The sequence below is a fragment of the Rhinopithecus roxellana genome, chromosome 18, assembly GCF_007565055.1.
Source record: "Rhinopithecus roxellana isolate Shanxi Qingling chromosome 18, ASM756505v1, whole genome shotgun sequence".
In the NCBI taxonomy this organism is placed as follows: Eukaryota; Metazoa; Chordata; class Mammalia; order Primates; family Cercopithecidae; genus Rhinopithecus; species Rhinopithecus roxellana.
The window spans coordinates 40,569,407-40,587,519 of NC_044566.1; the positions used below are offsets into that span (position 1 = coordinate 40,569,407).

The window sequence follows — 18,113 nt, forward strand, 5'->3', positions numbered from 1 at the left end:
ATGCTTGTGGTCTTTTATTTCTTCATAGATTGTAATTTCCCATGGTCTTGGTGTTTTCTTTTCATAGGCCCCCATTCAGCAACTGGCTGACCGGTTTAGTGGATATTTTGTCCCGCTTATCATCATCATGTCAACTTTGACGTTGGTGGTATGGATTGTAATCGGTTTTATCGATTTTGGTGTTGTTCAGAAGTACTTTCCTGTAAGTTGAATGCCTTGGGCTGTATGGTGGTTGTGTTTTAAATAATCTACTGACACTGATCCTATTCTTTCATCTCTTAGATTCACTGGGCTTTAATTATTCATTGCATTTTATTTGCTTGCTTCTCTTATTGACAGCAAAATCTAAGCCAGAGCAGGATAAACAGTCACTCTCCTTCTGCAGGTTTCTATTAAAGTTCTCCTTTGCATTCTACTTAGATAGTTTTCACAGACACCAATTGGTGCTCAGTTGTAATGCTTGAAGCATTTATAATATGTATTATTGGTCCCTTTTGAGTTTATGAGGCATACGTCATAGAAAATAGCTCACTTTAAATGTCAATGGCATGATAATATTATTTAACACATTTTAAGAAAAATATGTTTTGTTGTATATATTTACCAGTACCATCTTTGACCTCCCAGCTTCCCAAGTAATGTGAATAGCTTTTTATGTTTTCTTATTTATTTATTTATTCATTTGAGATGGAGTCTCCCTCTGTTGCCCAGGCTGGAGAGCAGTGGCTTGATCTTGGCTCACTGCAACCTCCGCCTCCCAGGTTCAAGCAATTCTTCTGTCTCAGCCTCCCGAGTAGCTGGGACTGCAGGTGCACGCCACCACGCCCAGCTAATTTTTGTATTTTTAGTAGAGATGGGGTTTCACCATGTTAGTCAGGCTGGTCTTGAACTTCTGACCTTAGGTGATCCGCCTGTCTCGGCCTCCTAAAGTGCTGGGATTTCAGGCATGAGCCACTGCACCCAGACGTGAATAGCCTTTTATAGTAAATATTTTCTAAACATTGTATGTGAGGCAATGGCATATACATTTTTTAGTTTAAAAAAGTGATTGAAGAACACTATCTTAGGAAATATGGTTTTATTAAACCCTGGAAAAAGAAAAGAAAATACAGGCCACCCCTCAAAAAACGATTTTCTTGAGGAATAAAATCTATATTACATCTGTGATTCTCAGTTGGGAGCTATGACATTTTTGGTTTTTGTGACTGGGAGGATGCTGCTAAACATCCTTCAAGGCACATCACAGGCCTCTACGACAAAGAATTATCTGGCCCCAAATGTCAGTAGCACTGAGGTTGAAACCTTGATAATGTACTTAAAAAGCTAATGGCACACTTAGAACAGTATTTGGTACTGTTAACGGCACAATGAGCAGAACAGTGAGCGGTAATGTCACCGTGAGCGGAACAATGTTTTTACCTTATCTTATTCCTAGCCCAGTCTAATGCTTGTTATACCATAGAGCCATAGAATAAGAAACCAAACTGAGTGTGGCGAAGCACCTGTAGACTCAGCTACTCGGGAGGCTAAGGCAGAGGATCGTTTGAGTCCAGGAGTTTGAGGCTGTAGTATGCTGTGATGGTGCCTGTGAATAGCCACTACACTCCAGCCTGGGTAACACAGCAAAAAGTACAAATATGGAATGGATAATTTTTTTCTTTTAAAAACAATTCTGCACATAATTAAAAGTATATCAAATATTCTCAGGGCACATGTCATTTACTAGGATGTCATTTTCTCCCTCAAATTTGCCATCTTAAATTGAAAAATTTTCAAGTTAAACACTTTCTGACATCTAAGGAAATTCAGTGCTCTTAAAAGTAACTTACAGATATATTGGTAGAATGTGCCAGTGGCTATCCGTGGCACCTGACCGCTTACAATTTCGGCTTTTTCGGGAGAGCAGTGCGTTGGCATGTGGCCATGGGAAGACTCAGTCCTAACAAGTTGGAATCTGTGGCTTTCTGCTGTTCCATGCCTTTCCATCTTACTTTGGCTTCTTTTGTTTTTATCTGCAATATCAGGGAGGATGCTGGCAAACGAGGTACTGCATGTTCCTTTAAGATACTATCATCTCTCTGCTGTACGAAAGTCATTGTAGAGAAGGGCTCATGGTAACTTCCAGAAGTCCACCCAGTCCTGTCAGAATGCCAGGTGTGATTTTGACAAGAATTAGTGTGTTTTTAAAAAAGATTACATAATCTTTATCTCTAAAAATCTTAAACAATATATCCCTCTACCTAAATATAACTGTTTCTATGAAAATTAAAAGACCCCTTTAGTAATATATCTTATTTTAGAATCCTGCCTTTCAGAGTGAAATAATAAAATGTAGATGGAAGCTAAGGAGGTTGTGGTCCATAGCCTTACCCTAGACAACTGTGCTTTTTACAGTAAGTAAGCGAACATAGTATCTCTTGATTATACTCCATAGCCACCAGCCATTTTTAAAAATAAACTGAGATAATTCAAGCTCTCAGAATACAAATAATACCAAGTGTCTGGAAAGTAGACTCATATTTTGTTTGTTTTGGGTTACAAAGAAAAAATAGTGAAAAATGCAGAGAAGAAAATAAAGATACCTCCAAATCATATCTCTACAAGTAATTTTTTTGCACATTAGTGGATACCTTTCCAGTATTGTTGTAATGCTATATTCAGATATAGGCAGAGATTTTTGCATGAATAAATCCAGCACATGCCATTTTGTACTTGCTTTTTAATTTTGCAATGCTGCTGGTACCTTTCCATATCAGTAAATGTAGGTATACATCATCATTCCAACAGTTGCCTTGTATCCTATTATATACACCACACCTACAATTTAATTAACCAATCTCCTATTGTTTCCATTTTTTGTCATTACAAAAGCGAAACACTGTGGTAAATATTCTTGCATTTTTTCTCATTTATATGATTATCACCTTAGAATAGCATTTTTTAAGCTTTCCTAATGATGAAAAAAATAACGATAATAGTTACTGTTTCTTAGATGCTGCTCCTATGCCCGGTGTTATGTACTGTGTGTATGTATATGTTTACATGTATATTGCCTCATTCAATCCTTACCACAATTTATGAGCTGTGTATTATCATCTCTATTTTGTGTATGAGGAAACCAGGATCTGGATCTGTGTGGTCCATCTCCAGAGTCTGCTTTCCCCTGTCAAGGGCTTTTTTATGTGACTCTGCTCCTGTAATGCCTCTTTGAGGGAAACTTGTAGGGTGAAGTTGGATAGCTGGGATGTGGAGAGCAGTAATGTGTTCTCTATGATGGCAGAGCAGTGCAGAATACCATCTGTTTCCTAAACCCAAGTTTGTCACGCTGTGCCCAGTGCCCCCCTGAAATGCCTTTATGTGATTAGAGTTCCGGGAGCTTCCTTATTGAACTCTCAACCTGCCTCTGACTCTGTCCTGTTTTCAGAACCCCAACAAGCACATCTCCCAGACAGAGGTGATCATCCGGTTTGCATTCCAGACGTCTATCACGGTGCTATGCATTGCCTGCCCCTGCTCCCTGGGGCTGGCCACGCCCACGGCCGTCATGGTGGGCACTGGGGTGGCCGCGCAGAATGGCATCCTCATCAAGGGAGGCAAGCCCCTGGAGATGGCGCACAAGGTCAGCCTGTACCACAGCTTTCCCCGTCCTGAGTGATGAAAGTAGTATCTGTTTACTATTTCACATTGAGAGAAAAGCCTAAGAGCCACTCAAGACAGCAGTGTTAATTACGTAGAATAGTAAGTCAAGTCTAACTAGGAATAACGACAGTAGCAACAGAGTAGCCACCAGTCATATAATGAAACACTATCAACATTACTTGATTTAATTGCATTAACAACTCTGTGTGGTAGGTGCTTATCATTCCCATTTTACAGATGAGAAAACTGCAGCAGGAGGAGATTAGGTTACTCGCCCAAAGGCCTGCAGCTAACCAGAGGCAGAGCTGGGATTCACACCCAGGTAGCCAGGCTCCAGGACAAAAGCCCCACTGTGACATCTGTGGGATTAGTGGTGGGTCCTGTGACCCCGGGGAGTGAAGAGTGAGTGACGGTGTTTGTGAAGTGTCTTCCTTTTGCCTAACTTACCTCTGGCCTTTCACACTTGCACCTATTTAATCAGCATTTGCTGGGCACTCACTGCATGTGGGCCCCACACTGGGTTCTGGCGATGGTCATGGTTTCCAGCTGCCAAGGAGCCCACCAGGTTAGGGGGAAAGACAGACAGTGAAAAAGTAAATAGCAAAGCTGAGTGAGTATTACGAGATACAGAGTATTGACCGGTGGTGCTTGATGCCCTGGGGACACTTGAACAGGGGCCAACCCTAGACTTGGGGTGCTGGACTCAGGGACGAGGGTGCTGCAGGTGGTCAGGGAAGCGAATGCGAATGTGCATCTGAGACCTTACTGTTGAGTGAGAGCTGGACAACGGAGCTGGGGAAGAGTGTTCCAACATGGGGACAGCAGGTGGACAGGACCTGTGGAGGTGGAACTTCCCCTCCCCACGGTATCCCCAGCATCTGGCCTGAGACATCGAGTGCATTCAGAAGTTATCTGTTGAATGAGCAAATGAGGAACTGGAAGAAAATCATTGGGAGAGAGGAACTAGAGATGAGACTGTTGAGGGAGGGGCCAGAATCCAAAGGCTGAAGATTTAGTAAAGGGTTCTGAACGTTACCCTAGAAGCCGCGTGGGGATGGCATACCCATGTGATGTGACCGGATCGTGTGTTGGAAAGATCATTCTGGCTGCATAGTGAAGGATATACTGAAAGCTGGCAAGAATCTCTGGAGGAAGATAAGTTAAGTGTGTTGAAGGAAGGCCACCACTCAGCATCAGAAACAAAAAGCTGAATTATTGTTTGCACAATTGTAAGGGAGAACCCTGCATAGAACCCTGCTGTGGGACATGGTCTCAGAAGAACAACCTGCTGGCCTTAAATGGGTTCGAATTATACACTTCAGGGATTACTGGACTTTCAGAAGCAGGGCTCAGGGCTCGACTGGCCCTGGTCATGGAAGTGCAGGTACCTGAATATAGCCGCTGCCCATATCTGAGCCCAGAGGTGTGGGGACTCTGCAGACTGCCGTTGAGCAAGTGTGACCAACTTAAAACTGGCTCCAGGGGTTTGCTTGTCATTATGACCATAGAATAGTCCTTTCCTTTCTTGAACTCAGAGTGCGAGGACTCTATTCCCAGTAGCTTTTGCACTTAGGCAGGCAAGAGGAAGCTGTGGTTGGGCTCGGTGGATGGCAGTGGACAGGGAGGCAGGTGTCCCTCAGGGTCCTGACTCCTGACCTGACGTGAGGAAGTCTGTGGATGATGTTACTGTTGGGGGGACAGTGCTGTGCCATCTCCTGTACAGCCAAGGTTTCTGGCTTTGCCTGGTCAAGGTCAAGCCTCAGTGTGGCTGGTTTGACTGGACACGTAGGGAAACAGTTTCTTTGCAGTGGGAGTTGTTGAACCCTGAGATGGAACAACAGAGGATGACGTTAGGAATCTGTGCAGGTGTCTTGTTTCCTGTCTGAGGCAGGTTGGGTGAGGTTCTGCATCAGCGCTGTGACTATGGAAGCCCCTCCATCTGTATTGTGGTCACTGAGTTGTGGTTGTTTTTGGCAGATAAAGACTGTGATGTTTGACAAGACTGGCACCATTACCCATGGGGTCCCCAGGGTCATGCGAGTGCTCCTACTGGGGGATGTAGCCACCCTGCCCCTCAGGAAGGTTCTGGCTGTGGTGGGGACTGCGGAGGCCAGCAGCGAACACCCCTTGGGCGTGGCAGTCACCAAATACTGTAAAGAGGTACGTGGACCTGGGCATGGCCCTGCCCTCCCCACCAATGCTCCTTTACTCCTCACCATGTCCTTGTCTCCTAGCTGCCCTTGAGCAGGCCTTCTCTGTGTGGTCTGGAAAAGCACTTAGAAGGCCCCTCTGCAGCAGGCGGGGATAGGGCTCATAGTCAGCCCTTGCCACAGTTCCAGGTTATCACAAAGGGAGTTCAGTGTCACAGACATTTGCTGAACATCACCAGGCACCAGGCTCAGGAGAACAACAGGAGTGGGATGTGAAGTCTACCCTTTGGAAGCTCACAGCCTTGGGGAGTACGGGCAGTCTGGAAACTCAGTGCTTTGACAGTGCTTAGTGCAAGGGGACACAAACATGAAATGGGAGTATTGGGGTGGGAGGGAGAAATCTACTCCCCTGGGAGCACCTGGGACAGAGAGGAACCAGCTGAGGTGAGCCAGAGCGCCCAGCAGGTTCTTGGCACTTCGTGGAGAAGCATTGCCCTCTTTTGGTCTCTCCACATGAAATGTTCTGTTTTGTTTTCTCTTACTTTCAGTCTGAATATAGGGGCAGCAGAACGTGTCACACAGAATATTGCCCTGACAATTTTTAAACAGCCTGAGCAATACTGTTAGCAGTAAATGTAGAAAGGTGATATCGTTGCCTTGAAAAACAATTGACAACTCTTCCTGGTCAGAGGCTCTTCCAGAAACCTCATTTCTAGTTTTGTCCTTCATGTAGGGTCAGACAGCCCACTGTTTCACACCTCTCCCTTCTGACATTTCAGGGAGAATCTTGCTCACCCTCAGTCATCCTTCATTTGTTGTATGGTCTGGAAAACTACTTAGAAGGCTCCTCTGCAGCAAGTGGAGATAAGGGACTCACAGTCAGCCCTTGCCACAGTTCTAGGTTATCATAAAGGGAGGTCGGTGTCACAGGCATTTGCTGAACATCACCAGGCACCAGACTCAGGAGAACAACAGGAGTGGAATGTGAACTCTACCCTTCAGGAGCTCACAGCCTGGGGGAGGACAGGCAGTCTAGAAACCCGTGCCATTCCTTTCCCCTGCCACCTTGTCCCCTCCTCCTCCAGGGTCTGATATACAGGTAATTATCTCTTGATAGCCTCAAAGAGCTTTGTTAACACTACTTATTCCATTGTTTTTATGAAATTATTTGCAACATAAAATTCACTTCTTCCTCTCTTTGGCACCTGCACTCCTCTTTAATTTGAGGTGTTTGATATTAATTGCCTTTTTCCTTTCCATTCAGTAACCTGTTAACTGTCATGAGGCACCCACCCAGGGAAACATTTTAGGCTGTTTAGTCTCATTCAACTTTACAGCTATAGTATCTTTACCAAAGGAGGGAGAAATAGTTACTAGTCACTATCTTAACCTTTCCCATCCATTCCACCTCCCTCTCCTCCTTTCTCTCAGTTCCCGCTTTCCACTGTTCTCTTGCCACCTTCACCCTGTGTCCCTGTCCTGCCTACCCCTCCCTCTCACTTCACCCCTCTTGGCTTACAGGTTCCTCTCCCTCTCTTTCCACCTTCCCAGGAACTTGGAACAGAGACCTTGGGATACTGCACGGACTTCCAGGCGGTGCCAGGGTGTGGAATTGGGTGCAAAGTCAGCAACGTGGAAGGCATCCTGGCCCACAGTGAGCGCCCTTTGAGTGCACCTGCCAGTCACCTGAATGAGGCTGGCAACCTTCCTGCAGAAAAAGGTATTGCTGGCTTCTGTCTCTGCAGCTGGTTCAAAGTAGAGGTAGGCCAAACCACAGAGAGCACCACGTCCAGCAGTGATGGCCTCTGCTGTGCGGCGGACGGTTCATGGCTAAGGCACTCAAGCCTGCCTCCCCACCCCCAGGAAAGTTTCTCTCATGTTCTTGGGTGCATGTAAATTTTGTTGCTTATGGCTGCCTTAAATTCGTAGAGCATTGTTTAGCTGACCCGTGATTTTGATTCGTCTCTTTCTTATCCCAAATCGGTGTTGCTTCTCATAAGCCACAGAGTTGGCAGATGGAAATTCCACTTTTGTTCTTCTGTTTCCATCCTGTGTGGTAGAACTCTGATATTTACCGAGCAGGCAGAAAAAGTCAGGGAAAGCAGAAGGAAATGTCTGCCCAAGCCAGGAAGGGACACTGCTTGGAGGGACAGCTGCTTTTGAAGAATGGCCTTTCTTATTCTCAAGGTAGCTTGCCAGCCACCAGGAAAAAGGGTGGAAAACACTCAAAACCCGTGACTAGTGTTTTTCCTAAGTGTTGGTAGTGAAATTGTGACTTAGATTGTGTGGTGAGAAGCCACGTACCACCTTCCAGCCTTTAAAACCCCAGATGGCCTTTCCATGAGAGCTTCCAGAGCCTGGCCGCGCAGTGACACCTCAGTTAGCAGCACACGCGGTTTGAAAGTGACAGGTGAGAGGTGCATTAGCCTCAGGAGTTACAGTTTTAAACATTTCATGTAGACTTGCCTGATTATTCGTTGATTCACCTGGGGTCGTTGATACCAAGCAGTAATGAACATAATCAATACTTGCTTTGTGTGCTGGGCAAATACCTAAGTGCTTCTAATCCCTGCAGAAAAAGAATCAGTGGATGCTTCTAAGATAAAGACGGACGTTGCCTTATGTTTAATACGTTTATACCATTTCCACCCATATAGCATGTACTATTAACGCCTCATCTTAATTCATACCCACATGTCCTACACATTAATTTTACTTTTTTTTTCTTGTCCTAAAGGATGCTGTCACAAGAGGAAGGTTACAGTTTTTCAGATTGGTTAAAAGGATATTTTGCTGTTAAAAGGATTGCATGGTTTTAGTTAACAGCGAAATTGGACCATTTAGAAATAACCACAGCCTCTTTTGAATAGATGCAGCCCCCCAGACCTTCTCTGTGCTGATTGGAAACCGTGAATGGCTGAGGCGCAACGGCTTAACCATTTCCAGTGACGTCAGTGACGCTATGACAGACCACGAGATGAAAGGACAGACAGCCATCCTGGTGGCTATTGACGGTATCTTCTGCTTCTGGCTTCCTTCTGCTCTCTCAGAAATGCAGTTTTCTGCAGATATCAGGCAAAAGAGTCCTCCTTTAAAAAAGAAAAGAAAACAAATGAAAACCTTCCTCTCTTAATTTCAGGCCTGTTTCCCAAAAGATTGCCTTTTTGTCTTTTCTCTTCATTCTTTCCCACTGTCTCCATCTTGGCCCCATAGCCAGCTCTGGTCTGGCCTCAGTCTTCTTGACCTTGGAATTCTAAACTGCCTTTGTCATCATCGTTGCTCTTGTCCGGCTGGGCAGTTCAGAGTCATCCTTCTCATTCATCCCTGCAGACAAAGCAGGAATTCACTTCCCAACAGGTTTAACTACAGGATGCATTTAAACAATGAGATCCATGCCACTCTTCTCTGTCTGCTTTATTTATTTATTATTACTTTTGTTTTTTTTTTTTTTTAGACTGAGTTTCCCTCTTGTCACCCAGGCTGTAGTGCAGTGGTGCGATCTCGTCTCACTGCAACCTCTGCCTTCAGGTTCAAGCAATTCTCCTGCCTCAGACTCCTGAGTAGCTGGAATTACAGGCCCCCACCACCACGCCCAGCTAAATTTTGTATTTTTAGTAGAGATGGGGTTTCACCAGGCTGGTCTCGAACTCCTGACCTCAGGTGATCCCCCTGCCTTGGCCTCCCAAAGTACTGGGATTACAGGCGTGAGCCACCGCACCTGCCCTTCTGTCTGCTTTATACAGACTGGTGTTGCACAGAGTACAGGTCTCAAGACTGTGTGTGTTGGCCGGGTGTGGTGGCTCACATCTATAATCCCAGGCTGAGGTGGTTGGATCACCTGAGGTCGGGAGTTTGAGACCAGCCTGACCAACATGGTGAAACCCCATCTCTGCTAAAAAAAAAAATTAGCCGGGCACGGTGGCAGGCACCTGTAATCCCAGCTACTGGGGAGGCTGAGGCAGGAGAATCGCTTGAACCTGGGAGGTGGAGGTTGTGGTGAGCCGAGATCATGCCATTGCACTCCAGCCTGGGCAACGAGAGTGAAACTCCATCTCAAATAAAAAAAAGACTGCATGTGTTTTAGTGCTCAGATTCTATCCTGGGCTTTACATGCCAGAGAGCTTAGAGTCTTTACTTTGTTAATGTTAGTTTCTGCTAATAGAAGTAACAGTATATGCAAGCAAGAAATAAAATTTATGATACCTTTTGAATGCTCCAGCCAAATATGTCTTCCTCTCACATTCTCTCTTTTTTTCCCCTTTTTGTAAGTCTTTGTAAATCCACCCTCCCCTCAGCTATCAAACCAGAATTGGCACAAGTAAAGGAGTCATGCCATCTCGTATGTCATCCCTCACTGTGTTCTCATTCACACCTCAGCCCTAAAAACCCTCCTGCTTCTATAGCTAAAGATTCACTCAAAGAGAAATTCTGCCAAAATGTTTTCTGTAGGAAAAGACAAAGAAGGATTGATTTTCTAGTTTGGACATTTATCACTTTAAGTGATATCTGTTATATTTCTTGAATTTTAGTAGCTAACATGTATTGAATTCTTATTACAAGCCAGGCACTTTGCAAAGCGTCATACATGCTCCTTGCAGAAAGTTTGGAAAATTCAGCTATAAAGGAGAAAATGAAATCACTATAATCCTATTCCTCGGGGAGCCACTGTGAAGATTTTAATTATATTGCTTCCAGACTTTTCTGTATGTCTGTAAATGCATGTACTTTTTAAAAAGCAAAAAAAAAACCCATTGTGTTACATAATTTGGCATTTTGTTTTTTGCACGTAACATTATATGATGAGAACATTGAAAGTGTGGTGTCTTGGTGCGGGGTGTCCATCCTGTGTAGCTGCTGATGCCGGCTGGTTCACTCCAGGTGTGCTCTGTGGGATGATTGCTATCGCAGACGCTGTCAAGCAGGAGGCCGCACTGGCTGTGCACACGCTGCAAAGCATGGGTGTGGACGTGGTTCTGATCACTGGGGACAACCGGAAGACAGCCAGAGCCATTGCCACCCAGGTACAGCCCTTTAATATTGCAAACTGCGTAAAGCTCATGAAAGCAGTTAGAGACAAAAGTAAGCACCAGTTGGCCCAGTACTGAACTGTACTCCTGCTCTTTCTCCCTCTCTGGATGCTTTTCTCTCCACGTGCTTCATTCTGTGGCCACGTAATGTCACACATGAGCACTGTGGTGCTGTGCCAAGATCTCTTCCTGGGGTTTGGGTGCATGCATCCTTGAAAAAGGAGTTCCATTGTTCTCTAACCTTTTCCCAGTCTTTGCAATGGAAAAAAAATATGTGGCTTAAGGGCTAAGATAGACATTTTCTAACCTTTACGTTAAAGGAAGATTTTGCCAGCTCAGCTCTTCTCACTCGGGTACTCAGATAAGTGACTCAGTCCTGGGCAGTTCTCCAGCAGCCCCTGAGGCTGAGTTTGGCCTGTGAGGACAGTACCACTGGATGACTCCTCACACAGCAGTGGCTCCAGTTTGGATTCCTAGAAATTATGCACCTCCAAATGTGTGCAGAGCTCTAGGCTTCTGAAAGCTTAATTGTGTTCCTTGAGGGAAGCAGCAGTACCCCTGTTTTCCATGGTCCTCCTTGCTAATGAGGGACCTGTTTAGTGTCCTTCCCCCCTTTTCTGGTTAACACTTGTTCATCATTCAGCAGGCACTTACGAAGCACCACGAATGTGACAAGCAGGTGCGGGGCCAGGCTCTGTGAGGAATGAAGGGGGCTCAGCTCACAGTCTTGCAAGAAGGTGGACCAGTGACGATGTATATCTGAGAAGCAGGAGAGGGGCTAGGAAAGGGAAACTGCACCTTCCCAGGACAGAGCAGGCAGCAGGAGCATTTCCCAGGGGCACAGAATAGCACGGCGATTTGGAGACACCGCGGGGAGCTGAATGGTGTGGTCAAGTGTGGCACCAGCTGCCAGACCTTGAGACTCTGGGGACCTCAGAAGCAGACCTGAGAGTTGAGCTGCCCTCCTCTGGGAGGTGCGTGGGGTCTGCTGGAGGACATGAGACAGGAGAGTAGGGACATGGCCGTACAGATGCTTTGGAAAGACCATGGGGGCAGCACATGGAGAAGAAAGTTGGGGTACTGAGCTGTGGACGGGGAGACCAGCAAGGGGGTTGTTTGCACATCCAGAAAAGGACAGGGCCTAAACCGGTACAGGGTGTTGGGGCGGGAGCCAGGGATGAACTGGCCCTGTGACAGCAAACCTGCAGGGTGTGTCTGACCAACATCACTGACTGGACCCAGAGGCTGAGGGCAGAGGGGACAAGGGTAATTTGAGGCTTCTGCTGCTATCTGATACCTTTTGCCAACACCAGGCGTTGCCTTTCTTTTGTCTTAGGTTGGCATCAACAAAGTCTTTGCAGAGGTGCTGCCTTCGCACAAGGTGGCCAAGGTCCAGGAGCTCCAGAATGAAGGGAAGAGAGTCGCCATGGTGGGGGATGGGATCAATGACTCCCCAGCCTTGGCTCAGGCAGACATGGGTGTCGCCATTGGCACCGGCACGGATGTGGCCATCGAGGCAGCCGACGTCGTCCTCATCAGAGTGAGCGCGGCTGCAGCCAGGATGTGGGTGGGTGCTGGGAGGGTGGTGGGCAGACGCCTTCCTCACTGTGTGCTCCTCTCCATCAGAATGATTTGCTGGATGTGGTGGCTAGCATTCACCTTTCCAAGAGGATTGTCCGGAGGATACGCATCAACCTGGTCTTGGCACTGATTTATAACCTGGTTGGGATACCCATCGCGGCAGGTAGGCAGCTTTTACCCACTGTGCTCCAGCTGCGCCCAGAAAGGCTTCTGTCTCCCAGGTTTCTGCTGAGGTTAGTGAGTGGCTCACTGGCTGGCTAGAGATGCTTTAGAAAGGCTGGGTTTTTTTATGTCCCCTGCTTTATGTGTCTTTAAAGGTAAATGAGAAACTGTGAAGAGGACCTTAAAACTTCATTCACTCTGTTCCTTTCTCAAAAGCTAGTAGAGATGCTTGGCTATATTTTCTGAGCCCTATTTTACTGTGGCCTTAGTTTCAGAGCCATTTGTTAAGACATATAGTCTGAGAAATAATCATTAGTAAGAATTATGGGGCATCTGCTACATGTTAGGCACAATTATTGGTGTTTCAGAACCTTATCCTGAACTTTAGTCCTGCCCAAGTTTCACTCTGAGTTACACAAATGATCATGGAAAGAAATGGCTTTTTGGCCAGGCATGGTAGCTCATGCCTGTAATCCCAACACTTTGGGAGGCTGAGGCAGGAGGGTCATTTGAGCTCAGGGGTTCAAGACTCACCTGGGCAACATAGTGAGACTTCATCTCTACAAAAATTTTAAAATTAGCTGGGCATGGTAGCATACACCTTAGTTCCATCTGGGAGTATAGAGGCTGGGGCAGGAGGATTTATTGAGCCCAGGAGTTGGAGGTGGCAGTGACCTGTGATTGTACCACTATACTCTAGCCTGGGCAAGAGTAAAACCCTGTCTCAGAAAAAAGAAAAAGAAAAGAAATAGATTTTTCTGCTTTGTAATTCCCCCTCATTCCCCCTCCCCAAGAAACGCCTCTCCCCTGCCCCCTGCTCCCTGCCCCTGGGAACATGGCAGTGAAAAGTTCCAGACCCTTCTGCAAGGCAGTGCTCCTCCATGGGCTGAGGAAAGAGATCAAGTTTGTAATCACAGCGTTCCTGCCTCAGTCTCCCTTGTGTCTGAGTGGTTAGTGGTGACTTGTGTAACAGGGCGTTGGCCTCCTGAGCCCAGTGAGTTAGGCAGGTTTACTTCCTGTCCCCAGAGCCAGCTCAGGAGCTTAATTCCCCCAGTGTGTGTGCCTCTGCCACACAAGGTAGACCATACCTGTCTCCTGACCCTGTCTTGGGACCGGGCTCTCAGTCCTTTTTTAAAGATGACATGAAGCCCTGGAGGTGAGATCATCTGCTAGACAAGGGCTGTGGCCATCAGCCATGTTTGTCCTCTGTGGTACTGTGGCTGCAGGATGGGCAGCTGGCTCCCTCACCTCCTGCCACTTTTCTCCTCCCGCTCCTCCCACTCCCTGTGGTTCGTCGCTGCCCTGGAGCTCACCCTGAAATGGGATGCCACCTGTGGGTGGTTCTGGGAATGTCAGGGCAAGTGGAAGAGAGCCAGGCTCACTCGACAGCACCCCACACCCAGCTTTCTAGGAAGCCTCACTTTGGGGGGCCTGTGAACAAGATCCATTGGCAGGGGCTTCCGAGCACGTCAGGTGGAGACCTCACTGGGGCCACTGAGGGTGGGGCCAGCCTGGTGCCTGAGGCCCTCTCCTGGCTCCTCTCCCCAGGCCCAGGTGCGAGTGCGAGTTCTTTCTTCCCCAGGTGTCTTCATGCCCATCGGCATTGTGCTGCAGCCCTGGATGGGCTCAGCGGCCATGGCCGCCTCCTCTGTGTCTGTGGTGCTGTCATCCCTGCAGCTCAAGTGGTGAGTCCCCTCAGGTGGAGCATCTGTTGGAGGCTCCCAGGAGGCCCTGTCATTCTGCATGCTCAGGGAATAGTGGAACTTGCCTCTCATTCCCCAGTCATTCACCGGGGACAAACGCTGCAGTGGCAGCCCACGTAGAGCCTGGTGTGCATGCGTGTAACTTATCAGCACTGTGAGCAGGCAATTCACTGCTGCCCATCCACATGCTGGGCTGCCCTTACTCTGCTGCTCAAGGGCTGTTAATGTGAACATCAAGCAGACATGGATCCCTGTGTATTATCTATCATTTTTTTCTTTAAAAAAGATGTTCACTTATTTATGAGTGCATTCATTTAACAAAAGTTAGTGGCAGCCTACAATGTGCAAGGCATTTGCTTAGGAAGTTTCTAAATCAGGTGAGCTTTCCTGGAACCATAGGGAGTTTAATATCCTTTTCCTTGGGAACTCTTGAGGTTTTGATACCAAATGTTATTAAAAGATGGATGAGAGGCCTTCACCAGGCTAAGAAAAAAAAGAGCTTTGTTTCTAGAATGGCTCAGATGCTGTTGCATTCCTGCTTTCCAGCTATAAGAAGCCTGACCTGGAGAGGTATGAGGCACAGGCGCATGGCCACATGAAGCCCCTGACAGCATCCCAGGTCAGTGTGCACATCGGCATGGATGACAGGCGGCGGGACTCCCCCAGGGCCACACCATGGGACCAGGTCAGCTATGTCAGCCAGGTGTCGCTGTCCTCCCTGACATCTGACAAGCCATCTCGGCACAGCACTGCAGCGGACGATGGTGGGGACAAGTGGTCTCTGCTCCTGAATGACAGGGATGAGGAGCAGTACATCTGATGGCACCAGGCAGGTGGGCCAGGGCAGGGACTTGCCTCCACTTGCCACAAGCTGAGCAGGACAGCCAACAGCAGGATGGGCTGAGCTAGCCTCCAGCTTTGGGGACTTCCACTCCCTGGATATATCCAGTCATCCTGCCCTGCAGCACATGGCCTTGTCTGAGTGCAACTGGCCTTGCCCTAGAGAGGACGGCCTGGCCTGCCTCTTGGCCTCACTGAACCATCAGCATGGGCTTTGTCTTGGACTCTAGTCCTTGGCTGTACTGTAGAAGGTGAGAGACGAGTCACCCTCCTCACAAACCTCTGCTTGGAGTATTTAGGATGACTGCTGTGAAATGGAGAACAGTTTCATCAGGACCAAAAAACCTCACTGGGCCTTTCCAGAGAACTGCAGACCTCACTATCAGGCTCTTTCTGATGACGCCTGTCTGTGTGCATCATGTTTCTGAGACCACAGTTTACCTCAGGTGTGCCTGTTGCTTTCTTCCTGCACAGTCTGTTCCTTTTCTCTCCTGTGTGCTTGTCCGTGGGGACCCCTTGGAACCCTGCCCTTCACCTAGGAGGGCGAGACCAATGTCCTTGTGGTCCTTGCTGCTGCTCTCAGGCGCTTCTCCAGTGCTCTGGAGTGTGCATTTCAGCTTGAACCTGCTTCCTGGCTCGCACATCCCCAGCCAGGGAGCTTGCCACACCATTCTTCAGGCCGAGGAGAGTTCTTTTTTTGTTTAAAGTCCCCTTCTCCATGGAGTGGTGGCTTCTCAGTAGAGTGTTGTTGCTGACCAGCTGGAGTGAGGGTCTCAGAGCCTGACCTGAGAGTCCAGACTTGGCTTCCTGTGGGGTCTAGGTTCTCACAATTCAGGACGTCCTTCCATATCCCTGCCCAGCCTGTGGTGCTCAAAACGTTTGTCCCATGGGAGACGTGTGTGTGCAGGAGCCTCCCTGCATGGCCCCAGGAGCTTCGTTTTCAGTCTTCTGTGTGACTGTCACCTCGTGGGGTTCAATAGAGAATTCATGTCACTAGCACCTGGCCTTGTGTGGCTTGGAGAGTAGGTACTACCCAAATAGGAGGAAAGCACAGCCTCCTTGAGCCTGCCTTCTGCATGCACCCAGGGGCTTCAGGAAAGGAGTGGCCACAGCATCCCGAAGGGAGCATCTGTTTACCTGGCAGTGGCTCTCAGAGCAGCAGAAGGGGTCCAGTTTTAGACTCTGAAGTTGGTTGTGATTGATAGAACCCCTTGGGAGCAAACTAGTAGAGTTGGATTAAATTCTGGGTGAAACCCTTTGCTTCCACACAAAATAGTTTTAGTGACTTTTTTCAGTGTCCATTACTTGCCAGGGGCAGTTTTAGCAGCACTTTCGATAGATTACCTCTAATCTTCCCAACCAACCAACAAGGTAGCTATTACTGTCCGCATTTTACAGGCAAGGAAACAGGCTCCAAGAGGCTGAGGGCTTTGCCCAGGATGACATAGCCAGTGGACAAGCCGTGTCTGTCAGCTGTGAAGGCTTCACTCTAATTGTCCTTCTACCTTGAACAGAAGTTTTCCTGATAAGAATAAACAAGGAAAAGGTCCTTGCCTCCTGGAAGAACAAATCTACCAGGTGATCTATTCATTGTTTCAACTCAGAATGCAATTCATTCGGGAGGTCATCTGACCTTCACCTTGAATGGTTAGTTTCACTTTTTACATATAGTTTTTGCAGGGTTTTATTTTATAAAATCCAAGCGCCCCGGTGATTGTGTTTTCATTGTTTTCAGCCCCCCAACTCCAGCCCGCAGCACATTTCCGCTATCCGTCAGTAACTGTGTCCTCTCTTTATGCTTGCTTGGGGAATGTTGTTTTCTGACTAGGCTGATCATTATCTAAAGAATCTAATTCTGTTCATTTTTAAAACTTTTAGGACCATAAACATTGTGTTCCTATATGGACATGGAAATATTTATATAATTTTATAGAAAATAACCTTTTAGATGGTCAAAGTGTAAGGAATTTTTTTGTCAGATAACCATTTCTACTTCAAAAACATTTCATGCATTATTAGAATAAAGTTCTTGTCATTCCTCTCAAAATCTGCCTGTGAGTGAGATGCGTGGTCAGAGGCCAGTGCTGTCCTGTCTTCATGAGGGCTTCTGTGAGGCACTGACTTGGCTTGATGTCTTTTTAGGGGGCAGAGGAGGATGGGATTTTAACAGCAGGGGACATGAGGGTGGGCAGAGTCCCCTTGATCTGCCATCCCCAGCACTGGTGTAAGTCCCTTTCTCTAATGCAGGCCTGCCTCAGTGGCGTGTGGGGAGAACGCTGAAAGGCAGCTACTGTCAAAGTCCCTGCCCTCCTGGGTTGGATACAGGCTTAAATTACCGCATTGTTTGCACCCCTCTATTCTAGGGTGAGTGTCTGCAAAAGGCTGTTCTCAGACACGTCTTAATCAGGAGGGATATATTTGGGGTTCCTTGGCCTTGAGGGGAGTGGGTCAGGAGGAGGAGCAGAAAACTCTTGACTAGTGGGCTGTGCTGGGAAAGCTCTGTGGGCATCTTGGGGTGGCCGGGAGGTGTAAGTGAGCCACACCTGAAGGGAGTTGACAGTGTAATCTTCACCCACACCAGGACACTTTGAAGAGTGGAAGGAGACACTGTGAATAGTTATGCCAGGACAATTGGCCTAAACCGGGACCATCCAGGCAAACTGGGACATGGCGGCGCTCACCTTCCTTCAAAGGGAAATAGACATTGTGAAGTCTCCATTGACACAGACTGTCTACTTTAGAACCTTGCCCGATCATAGGTTCCAGAGACATGCTGGTGGCATAGTCCTTTATCACATTTCAAGGTTCCCTCCCATATCCACATCTTGGTACCTACACTTCTCTGTCAAATCATTGAGGTGATTATCTCGTGGCTCAATGTGACTGCATAGCTAGATGGCCGGCCCTGCCCTCTAGCACACCCTGAAGGACTTCATGCCATGCCTGCTTGACTGTTTTTCTGGATGCCTGGGTACAGAAATTTCATGTTGTATGCATGTCCCATTGTGAAA

At 47.4% G+C, this 18,113-nt stretch overlaps 1 protein-coding gene across 1 annotated transcript in view; it reads left to right on the top strand.

Annotated features, from left to right (window-relative positions):
• Positions 1-17,144, top strand: part of ATP7B (ATPase copper transporting beta) — a 77,128-nt gene extending 59,984 nt beyond the window's left edge. Inside the window, exons 13-22 of the mRNA XM_010352920.2 lie at positions 68-202; positions 3,425-3,619; positions 5,617-5,799; positions 7,341-7,509; positions 8,660-8,803; positions 10,668-10,810; positions 12,153-12,356; positions 12,443-12,560; positions 14,142-14,244; positions 14,809-17,144. Coding sequence (XP_010351222.1) covers positions 68-202; positions 3,425-3,619; positions 5,617-5,799; positions 7,341-7,509; positions 8,660-8,803; positions 10,668-10,810; positions 12,153-12,356; positions 12,443-12,560; positions 14,142-14,244; positions 14,809-15,082 — 1,668 coding nt within the window. The 3' untranslated portion in view covers positions 15,083-17,144. The remainder of the gene's footprint in view (positions 1-67; positions 203-3,424; positions 3,620-5,616; positions 5,800-7,340; positions 7,510-8,659; positions 8,804-10,667; positions 10,811-12,152; positions 12,357-12,442; positions 12,561-14,141; positions 14,245-14,808) is intronic.
• Positions 17,145-18,113: the final 969 nt, after the last annotated feature.